Source organism: Drosophila ficusphila, unplaced genomic scaffold (assembly GCF_018152265.1).
Source record: "Drosophila ficusphila isolate 14025-0441.05 unplaced genomic scaffold, ASM1815226v1 contig_288, whole genome shotgun sequence".
Taxonomy (NCBI): domain Eukaryota; kingdom Metazoa; phylum Arthropoda; class Insecta; order Diptera; family Drosophilidae; genus Drosophila; species Drosophila ficusphila.
The window spans coordinates 89,003-113,019 of NW_025064191.1; the positions used below are offsets into that span (position 1 = coordinate 89,003).

At 45.4% G+C, this 24,017-nt stretch overlaps 1 protein-coding gene across 1 annotated transcript in view; it reads left to right on the forward strand.

The window, feature by feature from the left end:
- LOC108099046 (DNA N6-methyl adenine demethylase) overlaps nucleotides 1-24,017 on the forward strand; it is a 91,781-nt gene that overhangs the window by 4,594 nt on the left and 63,170 nt on the right. Inside the window, 4 exon segments of the mRNA XM_017202307.2 lie at nucleotides 1,360-4,224; nucleotides 4,592-4,732; nucleotides 10,071-10,088; nucleotides 22,328-22,465. Coding sequence (XP_017057796.2) covers nucleotides 2,407-4,224; nucleotides 4,592-4,732; nucleotides 10,071-10,088; nucleotides 22,328-22,465 — 2,115 coding nt within the window. The 5' untranslated portion in view covers nucleotides 1,360-2,406.

The window sequence follows — 24,017 nt, forward strand, 5'->3', positions numbered from 1 at the left end:
CGAGCGAGACGGCAATACAAGAGGGAGCAGGGGAGCGAGGGAGCAGGGGCAATTGCAGCACGCAAATTGCAGTCGACAAAATAATCAGACTTTAATTGTCGTTCTGCAACAATGTGCAGGCAGAAGAACTCGGGGCCAGAAGAACCTCAAGGAACCCAAACGAACTTCCCGAGGACAAGAACAATGGGGCAGATGACTCAGTCGACTTGTCAACCGAAATCAGGCGAAAGTTTCGCAATTTTAAAACTTGGGGGTGGAATCGCCCGTAAAGATGCGGAATCTTTAATTCTTGTGACTGGAAATTGTTTCTGTGTAACATCGCTCACAATAAAATACCAATATTTCACATTTTTAAGAGAAGTATCGCCGTAGTTCAATCTATCCATTTTATTTTTACTGCAGTTGTTAGCATCTTAATAATATTTATGATCCTTGGGCCACAAAACCAATTTCGTTCCTTTAGCTTTTGGCAATGTTGTCTTAATTTAAGGAAATGAATTCAAGTGAAATCCATATTTCTCAATTATCCCAAGCTAATTAATTTCACATTTTCACTCACTTAAACACCTCAAAAGTCATGCATTTAAGCACATTCCCTCATATTCAAAAACTGGTGCAGCTTGGGGCACTATCCAGAGCATACATAATAATCATCCTCGACCGCCGCAGTCATCCTCATCAACATCGTGATGAAAAAGCCCAGGTTCCGAGCCCAATGAACTTTCTGAAGCGCATCGAAATGCTCGCTGGCCAAATGCAAAAAAGCCAAAGGACGCGCACGGCAACAAAAAAGAAACCAAAAGTACACCTGTGCCTCAAAAAAATAATAAATATAAAAATAAAGGAAAACGAAAAGATACAACAGCGAGGAAAAAATGGCGAAAAAAGGCAAGAAAATGACAACGGCGTTGAAGGCAACTGAAATACGCTTATGTGATGGTATAAGTGTGTGTGCCGCTGTATGTGTGTGTGTGTGTGTGAGAGGCTTTACAAAGCCAAAACCAACTTGGCAGCATAACTTACAAGCCAAAAAACGAGAAAAAACAACAACAGCAGCGGCAATAAAAAGCCAGAAGTGAGTGTCCTTTAGCTCATTTTTTTTTGTGCTCTTCGTTTTTTATTATTATTTTTTTGCCGCTTCCTGCCTCGCTGACTTGGCCGCTCATTATATAGTCAAAGACCATAATTATGTGTTGAAGTTTGTAGATGTTTAAGGCCAGAAAGGGAAAAGGAACAGAGAACTCGAAAAAAAGAACATCGCGTAAGAAACTTTTCAGCAAGGATATTTTTATAAGAAACTCAGAGACACCTCTATGTAAAACTTAACTAACAACTTTTATTTTTTCTGCCTCTTTATAGATTCTGATCAAAGGATTTGAGAACAACGGCCGCAACAACAAAAGCACTTTTGAAGATCTTTAAACAACTTTTTAAATAAAACCCCCTTTCGGCCCATAATCAAAATTGAAAACCAAACCTACGAGAACGCATTAAATGAATTAAGCTAAACAACACACAACTTATATGAAATATAAAATATTATTACTATTAAAGCCAATAACATATAACGCGCTAATGTTTAATTAATTGTTAAGTCCAGAACCCAAACAAACAAACGGAAGACAAAGATTTTTAAGCCTACGCATTAAGTACAATTTACTAGACATAACTACCTAAATTATTTTTATATCCGACGACATATTAACAAAGCAAATTAAATTGAGAAACGAAGCAAAAACCAGAGTACAAAGTCATAATCAATTTACAACAAGCAAGCATCAAATATTATCAACAACTAACAGCAAGTAATTAATAAAAATAAAGTAAATACAACAACAACGCATACAAAATACAAATTTTACAAATTACAAATTTACAAAGATTTTTAAAGAAAAAAAACCAAACCAAGTCTGCTACGAATTAAATCAAATATCAAATACAAATTTTTGCCTAGCTGCCGTTTTACAAACAAACAAAAGAATAAAGTACAAACAACCAACAAATCTTAAACAATTTTTAAAACCAATTTAATAAAAGCACTTTACAAAGGAACACCATAACAGATAAATAATCAACTTTGCATTAAAAAACACGCAAAACCAGTGAGTTCAAAATAAACGAAATACAAATCTTGGATAGCTTCAACTTATATATAGTATACAAATATATTGTACGGATGTAATCAGAGACAGAGTGTTTTACACTAGCCAACAAACAGAAACAGAAACAGAAACCAGTCGAATCAGAAACATTTTCAAGAAGAACTACCTCAAAATCAGAGAAGCGAACGAACAGTGAACCGAAAAGTGTACAAAACCAATCGATCGAATCTTGAACCGCAGAATCAGTACAAAGCCCCGCAGTTCCCAAAGACAACTGCATAGCCATGCCAGAGTTTGAGCTTAAATGGCGTCTTCAATTTTAGCCCAGAGCAGCACAGGTGCTACCGTCGACAGCAGCAACTTGGCAGCCAGCGCAGCCTCAGCAGCGGCAACATCTGTGGAGGCCACCGTGTCCTCTCTGCACAACACCCATCTCAACCAGCTGAGCAGCCTCAGCCAGCAGTACACCGCGCCGTACCATCCGCATTCGCATCCGCATCCGCACCACCACTACCAGCAGCACTATCCGCAGCAACAACATCTCCAGCAGCAGCAACACCATCAGCAACAGCAACAGCAGCAACACCAGCAGCAGCAGCAACAGCAGCAGCAGCAGCAGCACTGGGACTACTATGCCAGGCAGCAGCAGCAACACCAGCAGCAGCAGCAGCAACAGCAACAGCCAGCGGCCGCCACCAACGGCAATAGCAACAGCAACCACAACAGCAGCAACAACGACGGCAGCAACACTACCGTTCCAGCGCCTCTGGGCAGCAGCAACAGCGGCAGCAATCATGCTAATGTCGCAACCGGTGGCAACACTGGCCAGCGGCACGGCGATGCCAATGCCAATGCCAATGCCCTTTCCGCCGCCTCCGCCGCAGTAGGAAATCCGGGGAATCCGGGAAACCCAGGCAACCAAGGGAACCCAGGGAATCCGGGGAATCCCAACAATACGACGACTAACGCAAACGCAAACGCAAACGCCAACTCAAATACGAACTCGAATTCGAACTCCAACTCAAACTCGAACGGAAGCTACACGCGTCCCTGGGAAATGGAGTCGAAGGACAATGGTCCGCAGCCCCAGACGCAACCGCACATGCAGCTGAAGAGCGGCTTCGAGCCCTTCTCCAAGCTGCCCTCGTTCCAGAGCCAGTTCCACGGCTTCAACGAGCAGCTCCTCCCGGACGGAACCCCTATGCCGGTGCCCGTGGGAGCAGGAGTACCGCCGGCCTCTGGTTCCACGGCTCCTGGCTCCGCACCCGGCTCGATGTCCGGCTCCGCAGTAGCTAACTCCGGAGTTACTGGAGCCTCTGCCTCCGCCATGAGCTCCCTGCAAACGGTGGCCATGTCGCCGGCCAGCATATCGGTCAGCTCGCCCGGCATGATGAGCGTGGGCTCGCCGCTGACCCAGTTCCCGAGTCTGCAGGCCAGCATCACGCCCCCCTCGGCGGGCAGCTTCCCGGCCCCGCCGCCGCCGAACGCCTTCGCGCACCACCACGCCCTCAATCCGCACCACCACCACCGCGGGGCAGCGGGCTATCCCGCTCCGTACGGCGAGCTGCCGCTCTACCCGGGCTTCACCCCGCTGGGCGTGAAGAAGGAGCCGGCGGCGAACAGCGACTTCGAGATGCTGCTCAAGAAGGAGGACTTTGATCTCAGCAACAGCGCCGCCGGCGGACTGCTCCACCATCCGCTGCAGCACGGCCAGCCGCACCCCATCCCGATGGGCATGCACACGCCCACCTCGTTCGACGGCAACAACAGCAACACCAGCTACCCGCAGGGGGCGGGGGGCGGGGCCGGAAGCGGAAGTGGGAGCCACACGCCGCACACCACCTCCCACCAGCCGGCGCCCACCACCACCACGCCGGTGAAGGTCGAGAAGCTGCTGCAGTCGCCGATCGCCCGCCTGGAGGCGAGGAAGAAGGAGCGCCGGAAACAGCGGCCCAACTCGCTGGAGTCCAGTGCCGAGAGCGAGGCCAGCGGCATGGACGTCGACCCCAGCAATCCTGGCCAGGTGGACGCCGTCTCCAGCACGGCCAACTTCAAGAGTCCGCTCAGCGCCTTGGGGATGGGGGACAGCAACGACGCGAACGCCAGCGGATGCGACAAGCAGGTAGGATACAGCAGGGTGGGGCTGTTGAAAGTGCGGGGGATATATCGGTTCAGTCATATTTAAAACTATAAAAATATATATAGATATAATAGCTTAATGATCAGATCAGAGATTCAATATAACCGATATATACACCTGATACTTTCAACAACCCTGCCGCCTTACGAGCGAAACGGGGCGAACTGGCAACCGCTGCGATTAACAGGACTACGGTCGTCGCCACCATCTTCCGCCACCCACACTGCCACCACCCACGAACACACCCGCCACCCACCACCACCCACACCACCACCACCACCACCAAAACCACAACCACAACCACAACCACTCCAACGACAACAACTCCTCTTCCTGCTCTCTCTTCCAGTCGAAAAAGAAGCGCAAGCGGTGCGGCGAGTGCGTAGGATGCCAACGCAAGGACAACTGCGGGGAGTGCGCCCCCTGCCGCAACGACAAGAGCCACCAGATCTGCAAGCAGCGCCGCTGCGAGAAGCTCACCGAGAAGAAGGTGAGTGCTCCATCCTCGGATCGTGTTCCCTGTTCCCGAATGGGAACGCGAGTACTCCATTCCCACAGCTCAGATTCAGATTCATTCACGGGCAGGGCAGAAGTTACTCAATGAAATTCGAGGGCACAGTGGGTCTATCGTATGCACACAGTAGGAGAAGATATTCCCAAGAATGATGATAGAACCAAGCATTTCAAGCATTAGTTTAGTATATGCCAAATGATAAAATATTACCTTGAATTCAGAAAAAGAAACTTTAACCTTAGTGAGTTGGTAATGTAACCTCAATCAGTGCCTTGAAATGTGACTTCAATTAGGGCCTTAGGTCAATATATTCCCCTTGAAAAGCATACAACCTTACCACGATTCTGCCGCTCTGCAACCACTGTGCCTAAACGGGCAGCTGGGAATCGGTGGGAACCGGTTTTGGTCCTCTGAAGAGCCGGCGGCCAAGTCGCAGCCACACGAAAATTTCGCATCCGAGATTCGCGGTCTTTCGCACCAGCGGTCAGTCACTCAGGATTTATGTCAGCGCAACAGATGTTCCTGGCCAAGTGCCTTCTCCCGTCTCGCTCTGCCCCGCGGCGGCCGTCTCTTTCTCTTTCTCCAGCTGCCTCGATTCAGACTCTGATTTAACTAGTAACCTACAATGAGCGGAGTGTGTGTGTGCCCAAGTGGCTGCGTGCGAGGTGCACTCGAGTCCCGAGTCCCGAGTACCCAGGCAGCATTCGAGCCCCCGAGTATCTGCGTATCTGGGCTGAGTGATCCGACAGTCGCGCATCCTCCAGATACTTTTGCAGCTTCCCAGCTCCTTTTCGAAATCACTTAAGATGCCGCAGCCGCAGGCCGAGCGTGTCCTTTGAGCGGTCGGAAATCGAGTTGCACATGTGTGCGAGAGGCACCCGAATGGCCGGGATCTCGGATTGCGCTTCATGTCGTCACTCGAAGTCGCAGGACTGGGGGATTCGAGGTGAAGTAGAGGTTCGGGAACAAGTTCAATGGCCCAAGGACCACTAAGGAGTTTCAAGTGATCTGTTTTCCAGGGATACGTGTGCATCTCAATTTTCCTTTGAGTGTCGGGGCGTTGGAGGGGGTGAAATATGATTTTCGATAGGCCACTTTAATTGATTGGTTTGTTTATCAAACCAAATCGAACCATTACAGAACACAAACCTCTTCTATAGAGCCTCCAACGATATGATATATACGAGTGTAAAAAGAATTCCCTTCTTGTGTCAGTTGTCCAAGGTCTTGTCCCAATTTCCCTCACCCTGTTGCCAAATCTCAAAGCCCCATCAAATAATCAGGGTGCTTGGAGTACGTCCAATATTGACAGACGCTTCCACATTGCGGGGCTATTTTCCCGGGGACTCGGAATACAAATACAGACGTCCAAGAAAAACAACAACAAGAGCAGCAACAAATGCCCAATATGCCATACCATACCATATATGCCATATATAAAATAAGAACAACAATAAAATAACGATAATAACGAAACGAGGCAACGAAAACAACAATAAAAGGAAAGGAAAGGAGCAGATGTTCACAAGTTACAAACGCGGCTTTTGATCGCACACACACAGATACCCACACAAACACAGATACAGATACAGATACAGACACAAAGGCAGGCACACACAGATACACGCAGACAGACAGAGATAAATAAATAAGCGAGTCCGCAGCGTTTTGTCTCTCAGTCGCGATCAGCGGACTGCAAACAGGAAACAAAAAAAAGAAGACCACATGAGAGCGTGCGAAAGGGAGGGCACATGCTGTGCAGAAAGAGACGGCGCGATCGGACAATTAAGGTTGACAGGAGCGAGGAGACCGACCGGGCGCTATACAAAAGGCCGTTAAACGAGAAAATGGCACGCAGAGATCTCAGCCTGAACCGCTCTATAGACCCTCCTCCTCCCCTCAATATTCCCTCCCCCCTGCCATTTCCCCCTCCCCCTCTGAAAAGCCATCTCCCTGCGACGACACACATAGATAAAGTTGTACATTTTGCAGTTTCAGCGAGGAAAGAGCAACAGTTGACATGTCAATATGGACAGGGTATCCACAAGATACGGAGATGCGCGGCGCGATAGTGCAACGCCAATTTGGTGCAGCTCCCCTCGCCCCTCCCCCTCCCCTTCCTCCTGCCCGGACAATTGACGCTTTAGTTTTATATCTTCCTTCGCTTTATCATCGCCATCCGCAACATCATTATCAGGGCCCCATTGTCCAACTGCCTCACATGTCGGCTGGGCTACTGGAACACTATGTCACTGGGTTGGGTATTCCAAAGTCGTATTCCTGCAGATCTGATGAGATCAAAATCAATTCTTTTCTTCGTATTAAGATTAAATTATTGTATTAGTCGATAGAGTATCTTGCTTGATATGATCCTTAATGCATAAATGAGTTGTAAACAAATTACGCCAAACATCAAACTAAATTATATCCAACTTTAAGTGCTCTGCCCAATTCATTTTCCTTGTAGCCCAGTGTAGGTTGAAATTACTTATGGGCTCATATATTTATGCCTTTGTCCATGGACTTTATAATGACAAGGCTTTCGCGGTTTTTTTTCTGCTTGGAAGTTCTCAGCTAAAACTCACAGCTGGTCCCTGTCTGCCCGACTTCTTCGGTCCGGTTTTATTCTTAATGGCGATAAATTTTGAACGTGAATTATTTCATTCTTGAGTTTCCCATCGAAGACAGATCAATGCACTTTGCCAGCTTTTTTCTTTCTCTCAAATAACTTTAAGACGAAGTCAAAGTCTGTCCCTTTCCGGCCAGCTTTCCCCCTTGGATTTTTTTCGTTTAATATTTTTGTAATTTCTTTTTTTGCTTTCCAAATCAGCTGAAAAGACCTTCGGGCTTAGTCATTAACTTGCCTATTTGAATTGCTCAGCGAACTCACTCCCACCGCAAATTTCCATCTGCCTCCCCGCTCAAAAAAAAAAAACCAAAAAAAAAAGAAGTGAAATCTCTGGACAAGCCGAACTAAGAGGATATTTCCTGTGTCGCTCAATTTGTCTGGGGTATTTTTTCTTCTTTAAATATGCAGTTTTTCTTAGGAATTTTCTCATTAAAATTTGAACATTTTTTCAACGTTTTTCCGCCTCCACAAATAAAAGAAAATCAACAACAAGACGAGGCAAATATTGAAAGTGTCTGGGTGAAGGCGAAGTTACCGAAAGCCAGAGGAATCAACCCCGAAAGTCCATTTGGAGTCGGAGTGCGGAGTTTGAGTGATTGACTTCATTGGGCTGTCCAAGGATGCTTGGATGCCACCTTGCCACTCCAAGAGCCGCTCGCTTTTCTTCTGGCTCTCATTTTCAATTCACGTTCCGCTCCAACTTCCAACTTCATTGAAGCAAATGCACTGGAGTCACTAAAAACCAACATGCAGCCATAACAACTTAAAGGTTTTCGCTTCATGCATACCAAATGCTCGGAAACATGCATATGCTCATTCGAAACACTCGCCGTATCCGTGTCCTTATCCTTAGTCCTTCTTTGGGGCAGGACGAGTGCATTGCTCCTACTTGAAACACACACACACGGAGCCACACTCCCCGTTCGTGACATACTCTCGGCACACACACACAATCAGATGGAGAGAGTGGGCGAAAAAGGAGGGCACTTTCCAAGGTGGCTCCTGCACTAAGAAAAAAACAAGAGACTGGATTTTCTGAACTTTCAGCATATTCGTTTTCTGAGCACTCATTCTTTGTTTATGAAATCTAGTTTGTTCAATTAGCTTTTCAATTTACGGTAATTAGCTACCAGTGAGGTCATAGATTTTCTCTCAGTGTCCAGTTTTTGGCACGTTGGCTTGGCAGCTCCTGGAAAACAGGATAATACTCGTGCACACACTCGCCGCTGGATACTTGAGCCACAGAGCTGCAACGCATGGTGGTGCCACCGAAGATGACGATGATGATAATGCCCTCGATGTGCTTCATTATGAACATGTTGTGCAATCTGATACTCGGTCGTGGTCGTGCTCCTTGGGTATCCAGTTGCACTTGGCATCCTCTTTCATCCTGTCCTGCCATCGCCTTCCCTGAATGTTGCTGCCCAGCTTTTTGCCGAAAAATGAAAGAATATGTCGGGCGAAAATGTTGCTGCCTTTCGGTTAATTGTCGCTTGTGGCCCGGCACACGACTGCCGCCCCTTCTTGGCCCAGAAATCTCTGTCAGTGATTCAATCATTCAATCTATAGGCAGCAATATGTGCGTTTGTCATCCGATAAGTTCCGAAAGATGCTGCCAGGCATGTCTCCCATGCGCTCCCCGAATTTCGGGCTTAGGCCGGGGTTTTTCAGTTTCAGTTCGAGTTCGAGTTCAATGCTCTGAACTCGGCCAACAGATAAAGTTTTCTTTTAGGTTTTAGCTCAGGTACACCGAAGAAAATCAGGGAGCAATCAACTCAGTGAAATTGTTAATCAAATAAAGGCAACGAATTATTTAGACACAAAATAATAGCTGCTGTTTGGAAATACTGAACTTCTGTTATACAACTCGTAGCTGTAATCATTTAAAAATGAAATCCTTTCTCTCTGCATCTGTAGCTCGTGTCCTGAGGCCGCCTGGCCACAAAATCCTGTTGAGAATTCCAAGCAGCTTCCGTTGTTTCATTTCCTTCTCGAAGCGTTGCATATTCATCTGTTGCAGGAAGCACTCACCATTATTCGTAGACCATCTGCAGAACTCGCTCGCCTGCACATCTGCTCGCATTGTGCTCTTTCGAATCGAAATAGGAATAGAAATAGGAATAGGAATAGCAATCGGAATCCTAAGCCAGAGTCCTGGGAGCAGAACTTAAGCCCCATGCCGGCTGAACACACATGCACGCACGTCCATTAAAACGGCATTGATGAATGATTTTTCCGTATATTATTTGATTTTAAGCCGCTTAGGCTTTGCGGGGATTTGTGTGTGCGTCTTTTAATTGCCAAAATTTAAATCATAACTTTGAAACCCATAATTTAACATTGCATTGTTTTCAGGCTCTTTTTTGCATTCGCCTTTTTTCCATTTTAATGGGTTCTCATTGGTGAGGCTGTTCGGCACGCAAATTGCCGCCATGACAGCCAATTAGTGGGCTTATTTTTTGATAGCTCGACATTCGGTCCATATACACTTTTGCTATGTGCCATGTACCATACACCATACATATATAGTAGGTTTTAATATTCGAGCTCTGAGTTTTTCCGTTGGCCGCCCTCCAACGTGCACAGATTTATTTAATTTGTAATTATTGCTAATTATTTTATGCATCACAGCTTATTTGTATTTACAGTTGATTTATTTTCATTTTCTATCTTTTTTTCTTGCAGGAACCCAAAGCCAAAACCGTACGTACACATTTTCATGTAATTATATTTCCCCTTGCAGGGACATTAAGTAATTATATTTGAACTATTTATATTATTTAATCCGCGAAATAATAGGGCTTCTTATCGTACGAGCGAAAAGTTTTTTACATCTTTGAAGGGCATGGGACAAATAATCTTTCATGGTTTGGTAATTAAAATAACCATTCTTTATCGCAATAACTTAATCTCTTTTGTGCAATGTGAGTTCTCAGTATTTTTATCGGGATGTTTGCCTTGCTAAATTTCTATAGTTTACCCTGCAGAGACAAATGTATCTTTTCATCTATGTACCGGTAGCTCTTTTGTGGTAGTTTCGGTGCTCTTTTTTACCAGCAGAATTTCGTTTCGTTCTGTTGTCTCCGCATAAATTAAATAATAAAATGCTTGACTCTGTCTGTGTGCGAGTGTTTGCCAGTCTGCGCAATTGAATGCTTTGTTGCTGTGTTTATGGAACAGATTTGCCGCTCATGTGGATGATGATGGGATGATGGGATGGTCGGGTTGATCTGGTGGTTCTGGTGGTTCTGGTTCTGGTGGTGGTTTGCCCGATGACAATCAGTCGAGTCACATGAATCTGCGCTGATCGTAAAGCGTTGTTAAATTTTAATAAATAAATGTTCACATCCTTGTTAAGTTGCCATCAGCGCGAACATTTGCATTGATTGCATTGCACTAGCACAAAAGCGGAATGAAGCGAGGAATGCAAATTAACGTTATGTAATTACGCACGGAAAGGAACACGCTGCGTATACTTGATAGCAATTTGCATAAGGACAAGGCTGAGAAAGAGGGACTTGCGAATATCCTTGTAATAGTTAAAGGACAAAAGTACCGCATTGCCTGGCTGGGTTTTTTTATTCACCTCTGCTCCTTCGTTAATGAGTGCAAAATCAGTTGCTTTATCGTCTCCTCTTAATGAGAGACACAAAACATCCATTCCGTAATGAGGTCCTTGGCTGGTGAAGCATTAAGCTGGATCCTTGGGGCTGGGCAGGTGCAATCCAGCAATTAAGCAATTTGTTGCCAGTTATTGTTTATTAATAAACAAACAACAAAGCGAGACGCCGAACTCCAGCGCTAATTGCCACAGCAACCGGCCGGGAAAAACAGGAAAATACAGTACAGAAAGAGTACAGAGAAAGCAGTCAGTTAGAGCCAAATAGATCAAGGATATGCCTGCACATGCGGAGTCCTAGAAGCGTGGAACCCACGAACCCACGAACCCTTTTTTCTATTTTTGAAGTGCATTCTACCCAGAGACGGCCCCCTCAGAACTTTTCACTGCCCGCTGGCTCAATTTAAATATCAGCGATGCATGGCCAAAAAGGGGTTAAACATGCACTGAAACAAAGAGTGTTATTCTAAAAATAGAAACACCAAAAACAGATAAAACATATTAGTAGTTAAAAACATCACGAAACAAAAGCGAAGTGGGAATGTTAAAGTTTTTTATTTTATTTGTTAAAGCACTCCCGTTTTTTTTGTCAGTGCACCACTGCTGTGCATGTGTATCTGTGTGCAAGGTGCAATTGCAGTGCATTTTTCAGCTTGACCGACTCGTCGTCGTCGCTGGCGGACCCTTTTCACGGCTTATTCCTAACTGCGCGACAAACTAAGCAAATTCGCACCCCAGCAGAGCAGAGCAGCGCTGGCAGGAAAATGTGGGGCGGAGTCGGAGTCGGAGGCGGAGGAAACGGTTGTCATTTAGTCCAGTTTCCGAGGGGTTAAATGCAGCCATAGGCAGACAGATACATACACACGCCTATTTGAACGAGAATACTTAACTGTAATGGCTTAGAGGGTCAGCAGGTTACAAAACTTACTAATTGCTGACGGCCTTTGGCACAGAATGTTGGAAAAGTCAACTAAATGGGGCACTAAACGAGGCCTCAAGTTGTTTGGAAGCGTGAGGGGGGTTTCCGATATAATTACATAATTACGCGAGTAATTAAAACAACGATTTATCGAATTTTAATTGCTGCATTATTGCCTGCCAAAGTACGGCGAGTCCTATAATTTATTGATAGGAAAAAAACAAGCATTCTGAGCATTGTTTTTTGAGCAAACCATATGTAACCGATTTTTTAAAACCCAATCTCTTTTTGTAGAATTTCAATATACAACATTTCCTGCGTAGCCTGCCAATTTTGCGTTTCCTGCTTTCCGCTGGTTCCCTTTTGGCCAAATCCGTTTAAGTCAAGTGAATCAAACAAAATCACAGAATGTATGAAACGTAAGGCCAAGCTCGTCGCCTTACAATTTCAATTTCCAAATGTTTCCCGGAGAAAGTTGTTGCTTGTTTTTCTTGCTTTCTGTTTTTTTGTTGTGCTTTGCTTACAAAGTGCCTATCAAGCTGTAAGAACAACAAAAAAAGCGAAATGATTGCATTTTGGCAACAAATGGGAAATGGAAAATTCTGGCATATTGTTACAACAAAAACAAGGAGCCAGGAACAAGGAGAGAAAGAGAGAGAAGCAGGGACGCACTTTCCAAATCGATTTTTGATTATTTTTGCTTATCATTCTGTTTGCTCCTTCCTCCTGTCGGATGCCTCCCCCGGAAAAACAACAAGGAACCGCCGTAAATTCAATTTAATTTTCCTTAAATATTATTTGAGACAATTTCGCCGGCATTACTCGCACAGCGAAAAAGTGGCACACCATTTTTTGCTCGCACTGTGCGGAGTTTATTTTATCATGTTTACTTTCAATAACTTTCATATATCCCCCGTTCCGCGCATAAACCTGGCAAACAGAGAACAAAAACAGAAAAAACAGAAAAAAGCTGAAAAACAGCACCGCGACGAGGAAACAAATTTCAGTTCGTTTGCTATTTATTTTATTTATAGCTGAGAGCCTTTTTTGCATTTGGCGGACTTTGTTTGTCGGCGCAAATTGAAAAATATAATTGAAACAATAAATTGTTATGTTGTCGAGGACTGAAAGAGTTGCCGGGGATTACGTGTATTTGTTCGCTCCCGCTCGACTTGTTGTCCTCCCGTGAAAGAGGACGAAACGAAAAAATCAATTTAATTTCAGGTTTTTTCCGACTCCTGCCAACAACTAAAAGTTGGTCTCAGTTCTCTGACCAAAGTCAAGTCATTTGCCAAAGTACGAAAGTCCTGTCGCGCATAAACATCCCCTAACGTGGGGGTGGTTTGCAGTCAAGACACCAAACGAGCGGAGGAAACGCAAAAGAAAGAATTAAAGAAATGTTTTTCAAACAACAAAAAAATAAAGTGAAAAACTCTACAGAATCAGCAGCGGCAACAACAATGAGCGGTACGTGCAACATGAATGCGCTGAAAAAATTTCACAGCACGTAGCTGCCAGTTTCAAAGACACCGACAGAAATGGGGGTAACTTTTATTTTTTGAGTAACGCATAAAGTTCTCTAACATCAATAGCACTTCCTGGAGGAATATACCACATATAATATAAAATAAAATATATAACATATAAAGTTCTCTAACATCAATAGCATTTCCTGAAGGAATATACCATATACATGGGATTATTTATTGGTATTTCACAACTCTTTCTATTTTATTAATTGCAACTATGAATTGTCCACCCGTTTTTTCACGTGCAGGACTAAAACTTGTGAGCAGGACTTTGCACTTAGCATTTCGCAGTGTGCGAATGTTCGTGTGATATCAAACAATTTAGCGCATTGCATTACAAGTTGTTGGCGCAAAAAAGTTGCGATGCAAGTTTTCTAATTGCAATGGCGCCCCCAAAGGATATGTGGAGTGCAGATAGGGGGTTAAAGCAGGGCTCAGCTGGGGTTACGTAGGGGTTAAAGGGGTGCGTCCACGGGGAGCTGGAGAACTGGGGAACTGCGGCCCGCACGCACTCATAAAGTGTTCTTGTTGCTGTTGCTCCTGGCACATCATCTGCTATGCAAACAAATACGCATAAATATGCACGCACACACCCACCCACGGTTTTGTGGAAAAAAAAATGGTGAAGAGAAAGGGGTGGAGGTGGAAAATAAGAGGCAGCTCGAGAAGAGGGAAAATAACAAACTCAACACGCACACAGCAGCTAGAACGAGCGGTACATGTGCAAATACGGGTGAACATACATCACCCCGCCCACTCCCCACTTTCCTTGGCGCTCCTTTCAGGCTTTCTCCTTACGCACATTGCGTACACAACAACAACAGCAACAGCAACTAAAAGAGGGCTGCAAGAAGAAAAAAAACAGAAACAAGAAGCGAAGAAAGAAACGCACTGCAATGGCTTCTTGGCTGAACTCCCTGAACTCCTTACCGTTGCCCACCTCTCCAAGGATCCAAGGATCACAGCCCCTTCGGCATTACAGTGAAAGAATTGCAGCGAAACTGGAGTGGCGTTTAGGGATATTCGTTCGCTGAAATCAGTGTAAAAGCCTTTCAGTTGAAGGACCTTTCCCTGGCCTCACCCTAAATATTTGTGTTCATACTTCAAATTAACCACTTCCAAGGTTCGAACTTCAAACGCAGATCAAAGCGTTGAAAAGCGGCTAATTTAGGCCTTCGTCCTTTGGCTCACTGAAGTGTCAGGAATCCGAATTGCACTTAATTGATATTCACTGTGGCACAGGCCGACGCACTTTTGCGCGTGAGGCACTCGCCATTTTCCCCAGCGCCTTCAAGTAGTTGGTATAAATATTTGCATTTCACAGGCCGCCCGCCGAGGAAACAGGGAAAACAGGGGAAAAGCAGGAGCAGAAGCAGAATCATTGCTTCGACTGCTCCGGCACCCCGAAAAGAAAGAAAAATCCGCCAGAGAAAAGAAAAATATAGAAAAATTACCATGGCCCCGCTCGGCATCTTGCCCCATCTGATAAACAGCCGATGTTTGCCATGTTTGAGATGCTGCGATGCATCTGCATCTGCTGTGCTACTTTGTCGCTGTTAATTATAAAAATTTTCCATTTTCCCTCGTTTTAGCTGGCAAGTGGAGGAAATTTTCTAAGCGAGCGCTCAAAAGCATGCTACAATTTCCCCCGTTTGCGGCAGCTTTTGTCGAGAAGGATATACTATATATGTATATATATGCGAACCGCATATATATAGCGGCGTGTACATAAGCACGTACATATATATTTTTAGACTTGTTTGAGCAAATTGCAAGCTGGCAGTTTGTGACGGCTGCGGAGGGGTTTCCACAACAAAAGTTTAAGAAAAAGAAAACTGTGCAAATAAAACTTTTTGCTTTCGCTGGCTTTCCACCCGCTGCAAAAGTCCTTGCCAAGGGTAAATGCAAAGTTCGCACACACTCTCACACGTTGGGAAAGTGGCAAGCGAGAAAAGCGTAAAAGGCGAAAAAGGCAAAAAAGACGCAAGAGGCGAAAAGGGGAGATGCGTGTTGGCCAAAAGGATGTTGCAGGAAAAAGAGAAAAGCACCAGAAGAAAAAGTGAAGAAAACGCCAAATAAAATGGAGGAAGCTGCGCTTTGATTTGTCTTCGAGGGGCAAAAGGGGAGAGGGGAGAACGGAGAAAGGAGAAAGGAAGGTTTGCAGTTGGCAAAACGCTTCACTGCACTTGACTATTATTGAAGTTGGGGCGCAGGACCCCGAGCCCCGAGTTTGTCCTTGCAAATAGAGCTGCTGGGAAACTTTTGCCTTGGGGCCTGCGAAAGCAAAGGCAACATCTTTGGCACTGCCATCCCGGCATCCTGGCATCCTGGCATCCTCATCGTCCTTTGCATATTTTAGCGCGCGATTCGTGCCTTCGCGTTGCATTTTTTATGTGTTGGTAGGTCATTGCACGTACAAAAGCCACTTTTACTGCGCCACCAGCAACTGCAGCTGCCACTGCCACTGCCACAGCCACCGATGCTGATTCTGCTGCTGCTGCTGCTGCTTCTGCTGCTGCCACTGCGAAACTTTGCTGCTGCTGCCAAATTAAACAACATTTCTGCTGCCAAAGCGTGCTGTTGAATTTTATTTTCAATTTATATGCCCTGAAAGGAGCCCACGAGTCCATAAACTCCGTCAGTCGATTGGCAGGAGTCAGGGGTCAACTGGGAAGGAATAATTAATTATGCAGCCGGAGGTGTGAATAGATAATTTGGGTTTTAATAATTGGAAACCTTTCCGGAAGGTTTTTTTCTTAGCAGTTCTCTACATTTATTGGTAATGCATTTCCCACCATTTCTTAATTGAAAACAAAACAAGAATGCATTTTAAAAGAGTATTAAAAAGCTTTCCTCCTCTATTTAATGCATTTTAATGGTCATTTTTTGGAGTGGTGGCTAGGAGAAGTACGAACCGAGTTCTGCGGCTCTATCAAATGCAATTTGAAGAGCTCTGCCACGCCCCCTCATCAGTTGCCGCCTCCCCTGTCAACTCGAGCGCGTTATTTGCATTTCTTGTTTGGTCCACAGTGGATGCGAAAAGTTTCTAGCCCGCATTTCCTCGTTTTTTATTTGCTGCCGTTTGCCGTTTGAATATGCAACTGGGATGGCTTTTTAATTCGCGATTCGAGCTGGACATAAATCATTTTCGGATTTCATGCGCCGAATTAAAAATTAATGTCCTGCAGCAGAGGCCTCCGAAACTCCGAATGCAATCAGCGAAAAGATAGAGACATAGGGTAGTCTCATATGCCCTTCGCTTCCATCCTTCGGATAAAGGATGAATTGGCTTTTGCACACAGCACCGGCACATTTTTATCGATTTTCCTCCTGCAATGCAGGCGATGAAATTTTGCAACCCCAAAAACGAGTCTGAATTTTTTCTGAATCTTTTTTCACCCCCTCCCCGTCGATGGACCACGCACTTTTAGAAAATACCAGAAACGATGGATAACTGGGAAAAAGAAGTAAAGAAGAGTATAGAGCATAGAAGGGAGAAGGAAGGAGTGGGAGGAGTGTGGGGTGATAGTGCGTGCGTGTGCGTGGAACATCGAAAAGGGAGACAAGAAAAAAAAATTCGCAATGAGGGTTGAAAATAAATTGCTTTTAATTTGATTTCAACTCAATTAAATCTACGAAATGGAATTTCAAATTAATTCTTTTCTGCTCGCTTCGCCTTACTTGCTCACTTTCAGCGGGAGTATTAGCCCCGCGGCAGTGTCCAGTCCATTATCCATTATCCTTGGTTGGTCCTGGCACCAGGTCCCAGTGCTAATGCACTTTCATTAGCACGCATCTGCAATCCCAACCGAGCCAAATATAACTAATTAAGTTCGCTTCTTTCTCCTTTTGTGCCATTGTCTCTCGGGATTTTCGGTCAACTGGCGCAGCTGTCCTTGATTATTGTTGAGCAGGAAGTTGCTTAGCTTAATTGGGTAAATTTTTAATTTTAATACTCGGCTTACTCAGGCGGAACACCAATATACTAAATTTAAATGAACAGATGGCTCAAGAAATACAAAACTACTAACATTTATTAATCTCCCTTAGCGTTGATTGGAATATGAACTAAGAGTAGATAGAACTCAAGCTGGAAAGTTAGATTACGAGGAGGTCCTGGAGGTACCCAATGAAAACTCCCATTCCTCTTTAATTTCGCACCAGTGATCCTGGGAAACCTTCGAGTCGCAGCCCCTCCCTCCGCAATCGTTTCCCTTTTCAATTGTTTTGCAATCCCATATAGCCGCTCAATTAACGCGGAGATTCCGATGCTGCTCCCCCATCTTGGCGGCAATGCGCGTAATAAAACCCAACTCAACCCAGGCGGACCCTCGAATTGTGTCAACCGAACAAGGCAACCGAATGCCCTTTGTTGTGCTTGTGCTTACCCCTTTTATCACTCATTTCGTGGCCTGTGACTTTGGCTGCTGCTCTGCTGCTTTTCCGCTACCTCAACAAACAATAAAACGCTCCCCCTCCGAACTTGACCTTGATAAATTTGTGAAGTGAGCTTTTTAGCACATATCAAAACGGTTACATCTCAAGGGGCGCACTCGGAAAACGGGAAAAGCGGGGAAAGCGGGGGGAGATTGACATTGAAAATTTCGCATCTAAATTACGTGTAACAAATCGTCGAATGACGCATCTCCACTCGCCCCCAGAGAAAGCAGATACGTAGGTATGTATCCGGCAGATATATACGAGCAATACGAGCACCAGGGGTGGCTGCCTGCAATTACAATGCCAAATGAAACGAACGAAACGAAACCCACCCTCGTCCAAATATATATGGGTATAAATATATATAGGAGGGAAGTCAACCCCCAAAAACAGAGGCGACGGAGAAAAGTCTGACAGCCGCAATCAAAATGGGACATAAGCCATAAAAAGCAAAGCCAGCAGGCCTTGGCCCTGGTGAATCATCGTCATCTCCAGACGGCAATTTCGGCTGCCTTCAAGGACGACGGGCTAATCAGGAAGCCATCCTGCCATCCCGCCCCCACGAAGGCGATAATCAAAATAAACAGGGCTCAAGGTGGCGAATGCTAGGGGTTCGGGTCGACAACCTTGAAATGCTGAAATGTTTTGCCTACGAAAATCGATTCCACTTCCTGGAGGCTGGCTGCTCTCTCAAAAGGGTTGTCCTTGGGTTGGAAGTAATTAGGGCTTTATTTTGACACAGGTCAAGGTTGCTGCCAGGATTAGGAATTCCTTTCTCACCTATGGGTCCCTGAATTTTCGAGAAAGCTGAAGTTGAATAAACACAATGCACTGAGAGTAAGCGAATGTCTTCAGATAAAACGTTGTTTCAAAAATTGTATGCTTATCTTCAAGATAAAATAAGAAGGTTGCATATGCCTTCTAACTATTACAATATTTCGATTGAATTCCTGATTCCCATACTGCTTGTTTAAGATCCCACTTTCCCTCAGTGTTTTCCAAACTGGCGCTGCCGAAGGGTTCGATGTAGGAGCTTTATAACACATCGGCCTCGGCATCGGCGAAGGGTTGCCAAAACTGGGGAACACACATAAAGCAAACTTTTATGGCTCATTAGGAGGGGTAGCAAACGTCGGGGGTTGTTGTTGTTGTTGTTGTGGTTATTCTCCGGGGTCTGGCTTCCCCCGGCCGCGCCATAAAAAGCGAGCCCTCCCCGCTGGCTTTCCTCGATGTGGATCCTACCACAAAGCCAATTGGGCTAGGTCAGTGCTCGGTTTTGGCCCATTTGTGTGCGTGTGGCCTCTTTGCGGTTAACTCGACTCAAATTCGAAATGGGGGCTACCTGTTGCTCGGCTCCCGTTGTTACGAAAACCCCAGGACCGAGTCCTCGCCGCCCTTCCATCGCCACCAAACGAGTGCGAGTGCGAGTGAACCACCGGCGGCTTTTGAGCAGCTCATTACGGCATCGCAGCAGCTGCCACCTGCCTTCCTTTTAATAAAAACTAATAGCCCCAATTAAGCCAACATGCGTTTTGTGCTTTTGCTTTGCGTTTGCATTGTTGGCGCTAATAAAGTCAACACAAAAACACGCTGCAGTAAGTGAAAAAGCCAGGCCAAGCAGGCACCTTTCGACAGGAAGCCACGAAAAAATTGATTTGAGGAAGGTTTTGTTCCGAGGCTCATAAACTGTCATCGATTTTTTGCGAGGAAATGACGAGCTTTCGGCACAGAATTTTATGCATGTGTTCTTCGCCGTCTGCAGGTTTTTTTTCGTCTGTTTGCTTGCTTTCTCGGTCGCCTACTTTTGGCCCTATTTTTATAGGTCGTTGGCCCGGTTTTTACGGTTTTTTTGGGGCTTCTCAAAGTCGATTGTCTGTGTTATTCTCTTTTGGCTTTGGTAGGAAGCTTTTTAGCTCGGGTTGGGAGGATTTGGTTGATTTGATTACTCCTGTTGTGGTTGAGGATGTTTATTTTAAAAGCAAACGTGCTACGGTTATTGTGTGTGATAATTGTTTTTATCTTATGAATAACAATTATTTTGTTGACCCCAGCAGTTCAAGTTTAAAATATGAACTTTGAGATTGTGATTTTTGTTAAACCAAATTCAACTTTAAAATCACTTCACAAGCACCTTTAACAGATTCCCTGATACTTCAAACTCTGAGTACTTATTGAAGCCATACACAACTGTACCAACTCCACTCTGCCTAAGATTGTCGTATCGGTTTCACCCGAAAACACCTCAAGAACTCCCGAAGGCTGCGACTAAATTTAGACGCCAGCGAGAGCAACCCCAACTCGCAGTAATCCCAGATACCAGATCCGAGATCCCAGACTGTAGTCCCAGTCCCCAGGCCCAGTGACATCGTCTCCATCTCCCATTTGGCGTCTTGTGGCAGTCTCCTCATCCTCATCATTGGGGGCTGCAGCCGGCACGCTCTCAACTGCGACTGCAAATGCAACTGTGTGACTGCTACTTTGGCTCTGCATTAAAATAATTGCTTCCGAAATGACAACTGCTGCTAAAATTGAAAAGTGCCCTGTACGCAGACGCATTTCGTTCCCAGTTCCCCGGATCCTCGGTTCCCCGATCCCCCGATCCCCCGATCACCAGCTCCCCCAAATGGCCCCCAAAAGGTTGACGTTCTGGCAACATGTGTGCGCGCCTGCGCGTGCCAACAATGTAAATGCAGCCTGCCGATGGAGATGGCGATGGGATGCTACATGGGAGATGGTTGGGGTTGATTTGGGGAGAAGCACGGGCACTGAGAACAAACTTAACGAAACATTGATCGCTCGAATTCTCGTAAACAAGTCGAACAAGAAACATTTCATTTTAAATGCTACTGAAGCCGTTAGAACACTATTTATTATGTTAAGAACACCCCGGTTTTTTCCAGTGCCTGTAATGGCGTCGCTTATTTACCGTTAAGATGCAGCGGCTGTCAATCAGCCGCCGAAGAGACTAAGACGAGGGCATTCCAGAGGCACTCCTGCGAAGCTGTCTGGATCCGATCTGGAACCATATGTCGCCCCTTCGATTCCCCCTCGAACTCCGCGGTCTATTTTTGTACCGCCGTGGAGCCGGGCACGCCTGCGCACACACTCAAACTCCACGCACTCCCATTATTTCCATTTTCAATTTTAGTTTTCCAACTTTACCGTTCGTTTCCTCGCGTTCCCAGCACTTCGCCTAATGGTTCTTCTGAGACCCGATTGCGTCTCAGGCTCTTTGCTCCACGGCTCTGATATTTATGACCCTGCGCCGGAAATAGAATATGAATTCGGTCCAACAGGCGGTTTTCAGCCTTATTGGAATTATCTACGGTTTCGAGATCCATATGTTCTTTGAACACTTGAGAAATTCAATACGGCAGTCAGTTCATTAGAAGGTTTAATGTCATTAAACAACTGAATATTTTTGAGCATGTGAGCGAAGAAAATTAATTCTTACGGAAAATTTGGGGAACAGGAGTGATAGTCTTTCGTTTCCTTAAAAACAAGAGTTTAGGTTGTCTCCTCTTTATTGTGAAATAAAACAAACATTTCTGCAACCCATCAACGAGTTAAAAATATGCAATATTTAAATTCGGTTTTTTAGCTTACCTCAAAATTTCTAAAATGTCAAGTTCAAAACAACTGAAGTGCATGTTTGGCTTGATTTTTGTAATACATGGAAATATCCGGGCAGTATTATGACACACATTTGAAAGCAATGTTCAGGTTATGTCTTCTGAAAATGAAATTTATGGTTATTCTCAGTAAAAACACACAGAAATCTATAAAATATATTTTTTGAAAATGGGTTGGAGTATTGGCTAACAGTGCAGAATAACATTGGGATAGCCATCTACCGGGCTGTCCGAACCATAACAAGGTGCCACCTTTCGCCGCCAGAGGGCTTCTAGGCAGATGTAGTACATTTTACATACACGCTTGGCTTGCGTGTCGATAATTTAAGACATGTCGAATGTAAGGTATCATATGTAGATACAATGTAAAAACTTTAAGAACTCTCCTTGAAGGTTTTTGAAATTTCTGGGCACTTTTTAAGAGTGTTAGTTTTGGGAAATGACAGAAACTTTATAATTTCGACCGTCTGGCAAAGCCCCATCTGGCAGCCCTGCTATACACGGTTGTGACATTTAATTTAAATGCTTAGATGCTTTCCCGCCCTTTATTTCTTTACAACGGAAAGTTGTGGGTAAAAAGGGTTAATAATACGACTCATACGAGTGATATTAGGTATATATTATACATACATATATAGAATATTTAGTGAGCCTAGATTCATAATTACTTAAAATCATCGAAACTATTATAAAAATGGTTATATTTTTAAACAGTACAACCTGTTTGAACTAAATTACATCCGTATACATTTCAGTTGCACTTGTCATACGTAAATACTTATCCTCCGATTTTAACATTTCAGATCGTCTTCGGAGCCGATGGTCAGCCCGTTCGACCTGATTCGAAACGCGGCCGCGGCAAAGGAAAGTCCACTGGATCCGGCAGCGGGTCGGTTAACGCCACAGGTATCGCCGCCGGCAATGGAACACCAACAACTGGGGTAAGTGACGTCAGTCCACGACGACTTTATTTTATTGGCCAGCCAAAGCCGCATTTTATTCATGGGAACTAATTAAGTCACGCGACGACACTCGCAGACAGACTGTCTGCGGTCGAGGGATTGCCCAGACCGAGGACCCATACTCCGCCCCAGACCCACATTCGCATTCGCATCCGCATCCTCATCCGCATCCCGACCCCAAGCCCCAGATTCCAGATTCCAGACACCCAGATACCCAGACCCTCTGCCCGGATCGCCGGCCTTTTTTCGCGGCATGCCGCAGCACCGTTTTCCACGTCATCACGCCCGTCGCCACTTGCTTTGTTTGTTCAGGCCGGTACACTGGCAAAACAAGTGGTTACTTTTGAAATGAAAAATTTAAGAAAATACTTTCACATTTTTTACAAAGTAATTTTTGCTCTCAATAGCAGTTCTATTTACTTTGCTAGTTTATTTACCTAAAATATAACATTATTCTTGATGATGATCGGAAATTCAGGAAGATTATAAGGTACAGTTGTGTTCTAGCTAGAAATGCTTGCTATAAATGACGATGATACAATTGATACCATCTTTAAAGAAGAAATGAAACCGAGTTCTACTCTAAACTCTACCTTATGCGAAAGGCAACCAATATTGCTCGCTGTGCAGGGTAGACATATCAACCGAGGGCAGTCCCTGTCCCAGACCCCAGCCGAAGTCGCATTTCCAGACATAATCTCCACCGCAGGCAGCCAGCAGCGGCAGCCAACCGACCGCACGTAGCTGGGGGTCACCACCATAAAAACCTGCCAGCAGGGCGAACAAAAAATAACAGCCGAACGAACGGGGGCAGCAGACAAAGTTGTGCCGCCGTGTTTCCCTGCCTCGGCTGCCTTGGCTGGCTCAAAGGCGAGCTTGTGCCACTTGTGCCAGGAACTGCAGATGTGGTTGTGGATGTGGCAGCCACAAGCCGCACGTACCAGCAGCCAGAGGCAGCAGGCAGGAGACCCAGGAGCCAAGAGCCAACAGGCAAGAGCCAAGAGGCAAGAGCCCGCAGCCCAGGGCCCAGATAGCTACCCAGCTACTTATTGTTGCCACGGCGAGGGTCTTTCGGTCTCCGTCTCCATCTCCGTCTCTCTCTGCCCATCTCCGCATCCGTTGGGGACCGTCTGCCTTTGCCTTTCGAGTCCCAGACTCGGGGAAACCCGGGAAACGCCACTGGCTGCCAGTGACTTTGACCTTTGACGGGACGGATCGGCCGGGGATTTCCCTTTCAGCAGCACACGCAACAGCAACAGCAACAGTCTTCGGTTTCAGTCCTCCGTGTCGTCGCCACTTCAAGGTCGGGAGCGTCGTAAAAGCATGACACCAGCTAATACTGCAAGTGGATACAGAGAGTGCCAGTCGGCAGTCGAACGTGGGATACCTTTCTTGGCAACCCCACAAAAATAGAAACCGTTTGGGGAATAAAAAGGGACAAGGCTACAGAAACCTATAGAGACTCAGAGTATTTTATATTGAAACTGTCACTTTCGAGTCTAATGCCTCTCTATTATTCGTGATGAAAACC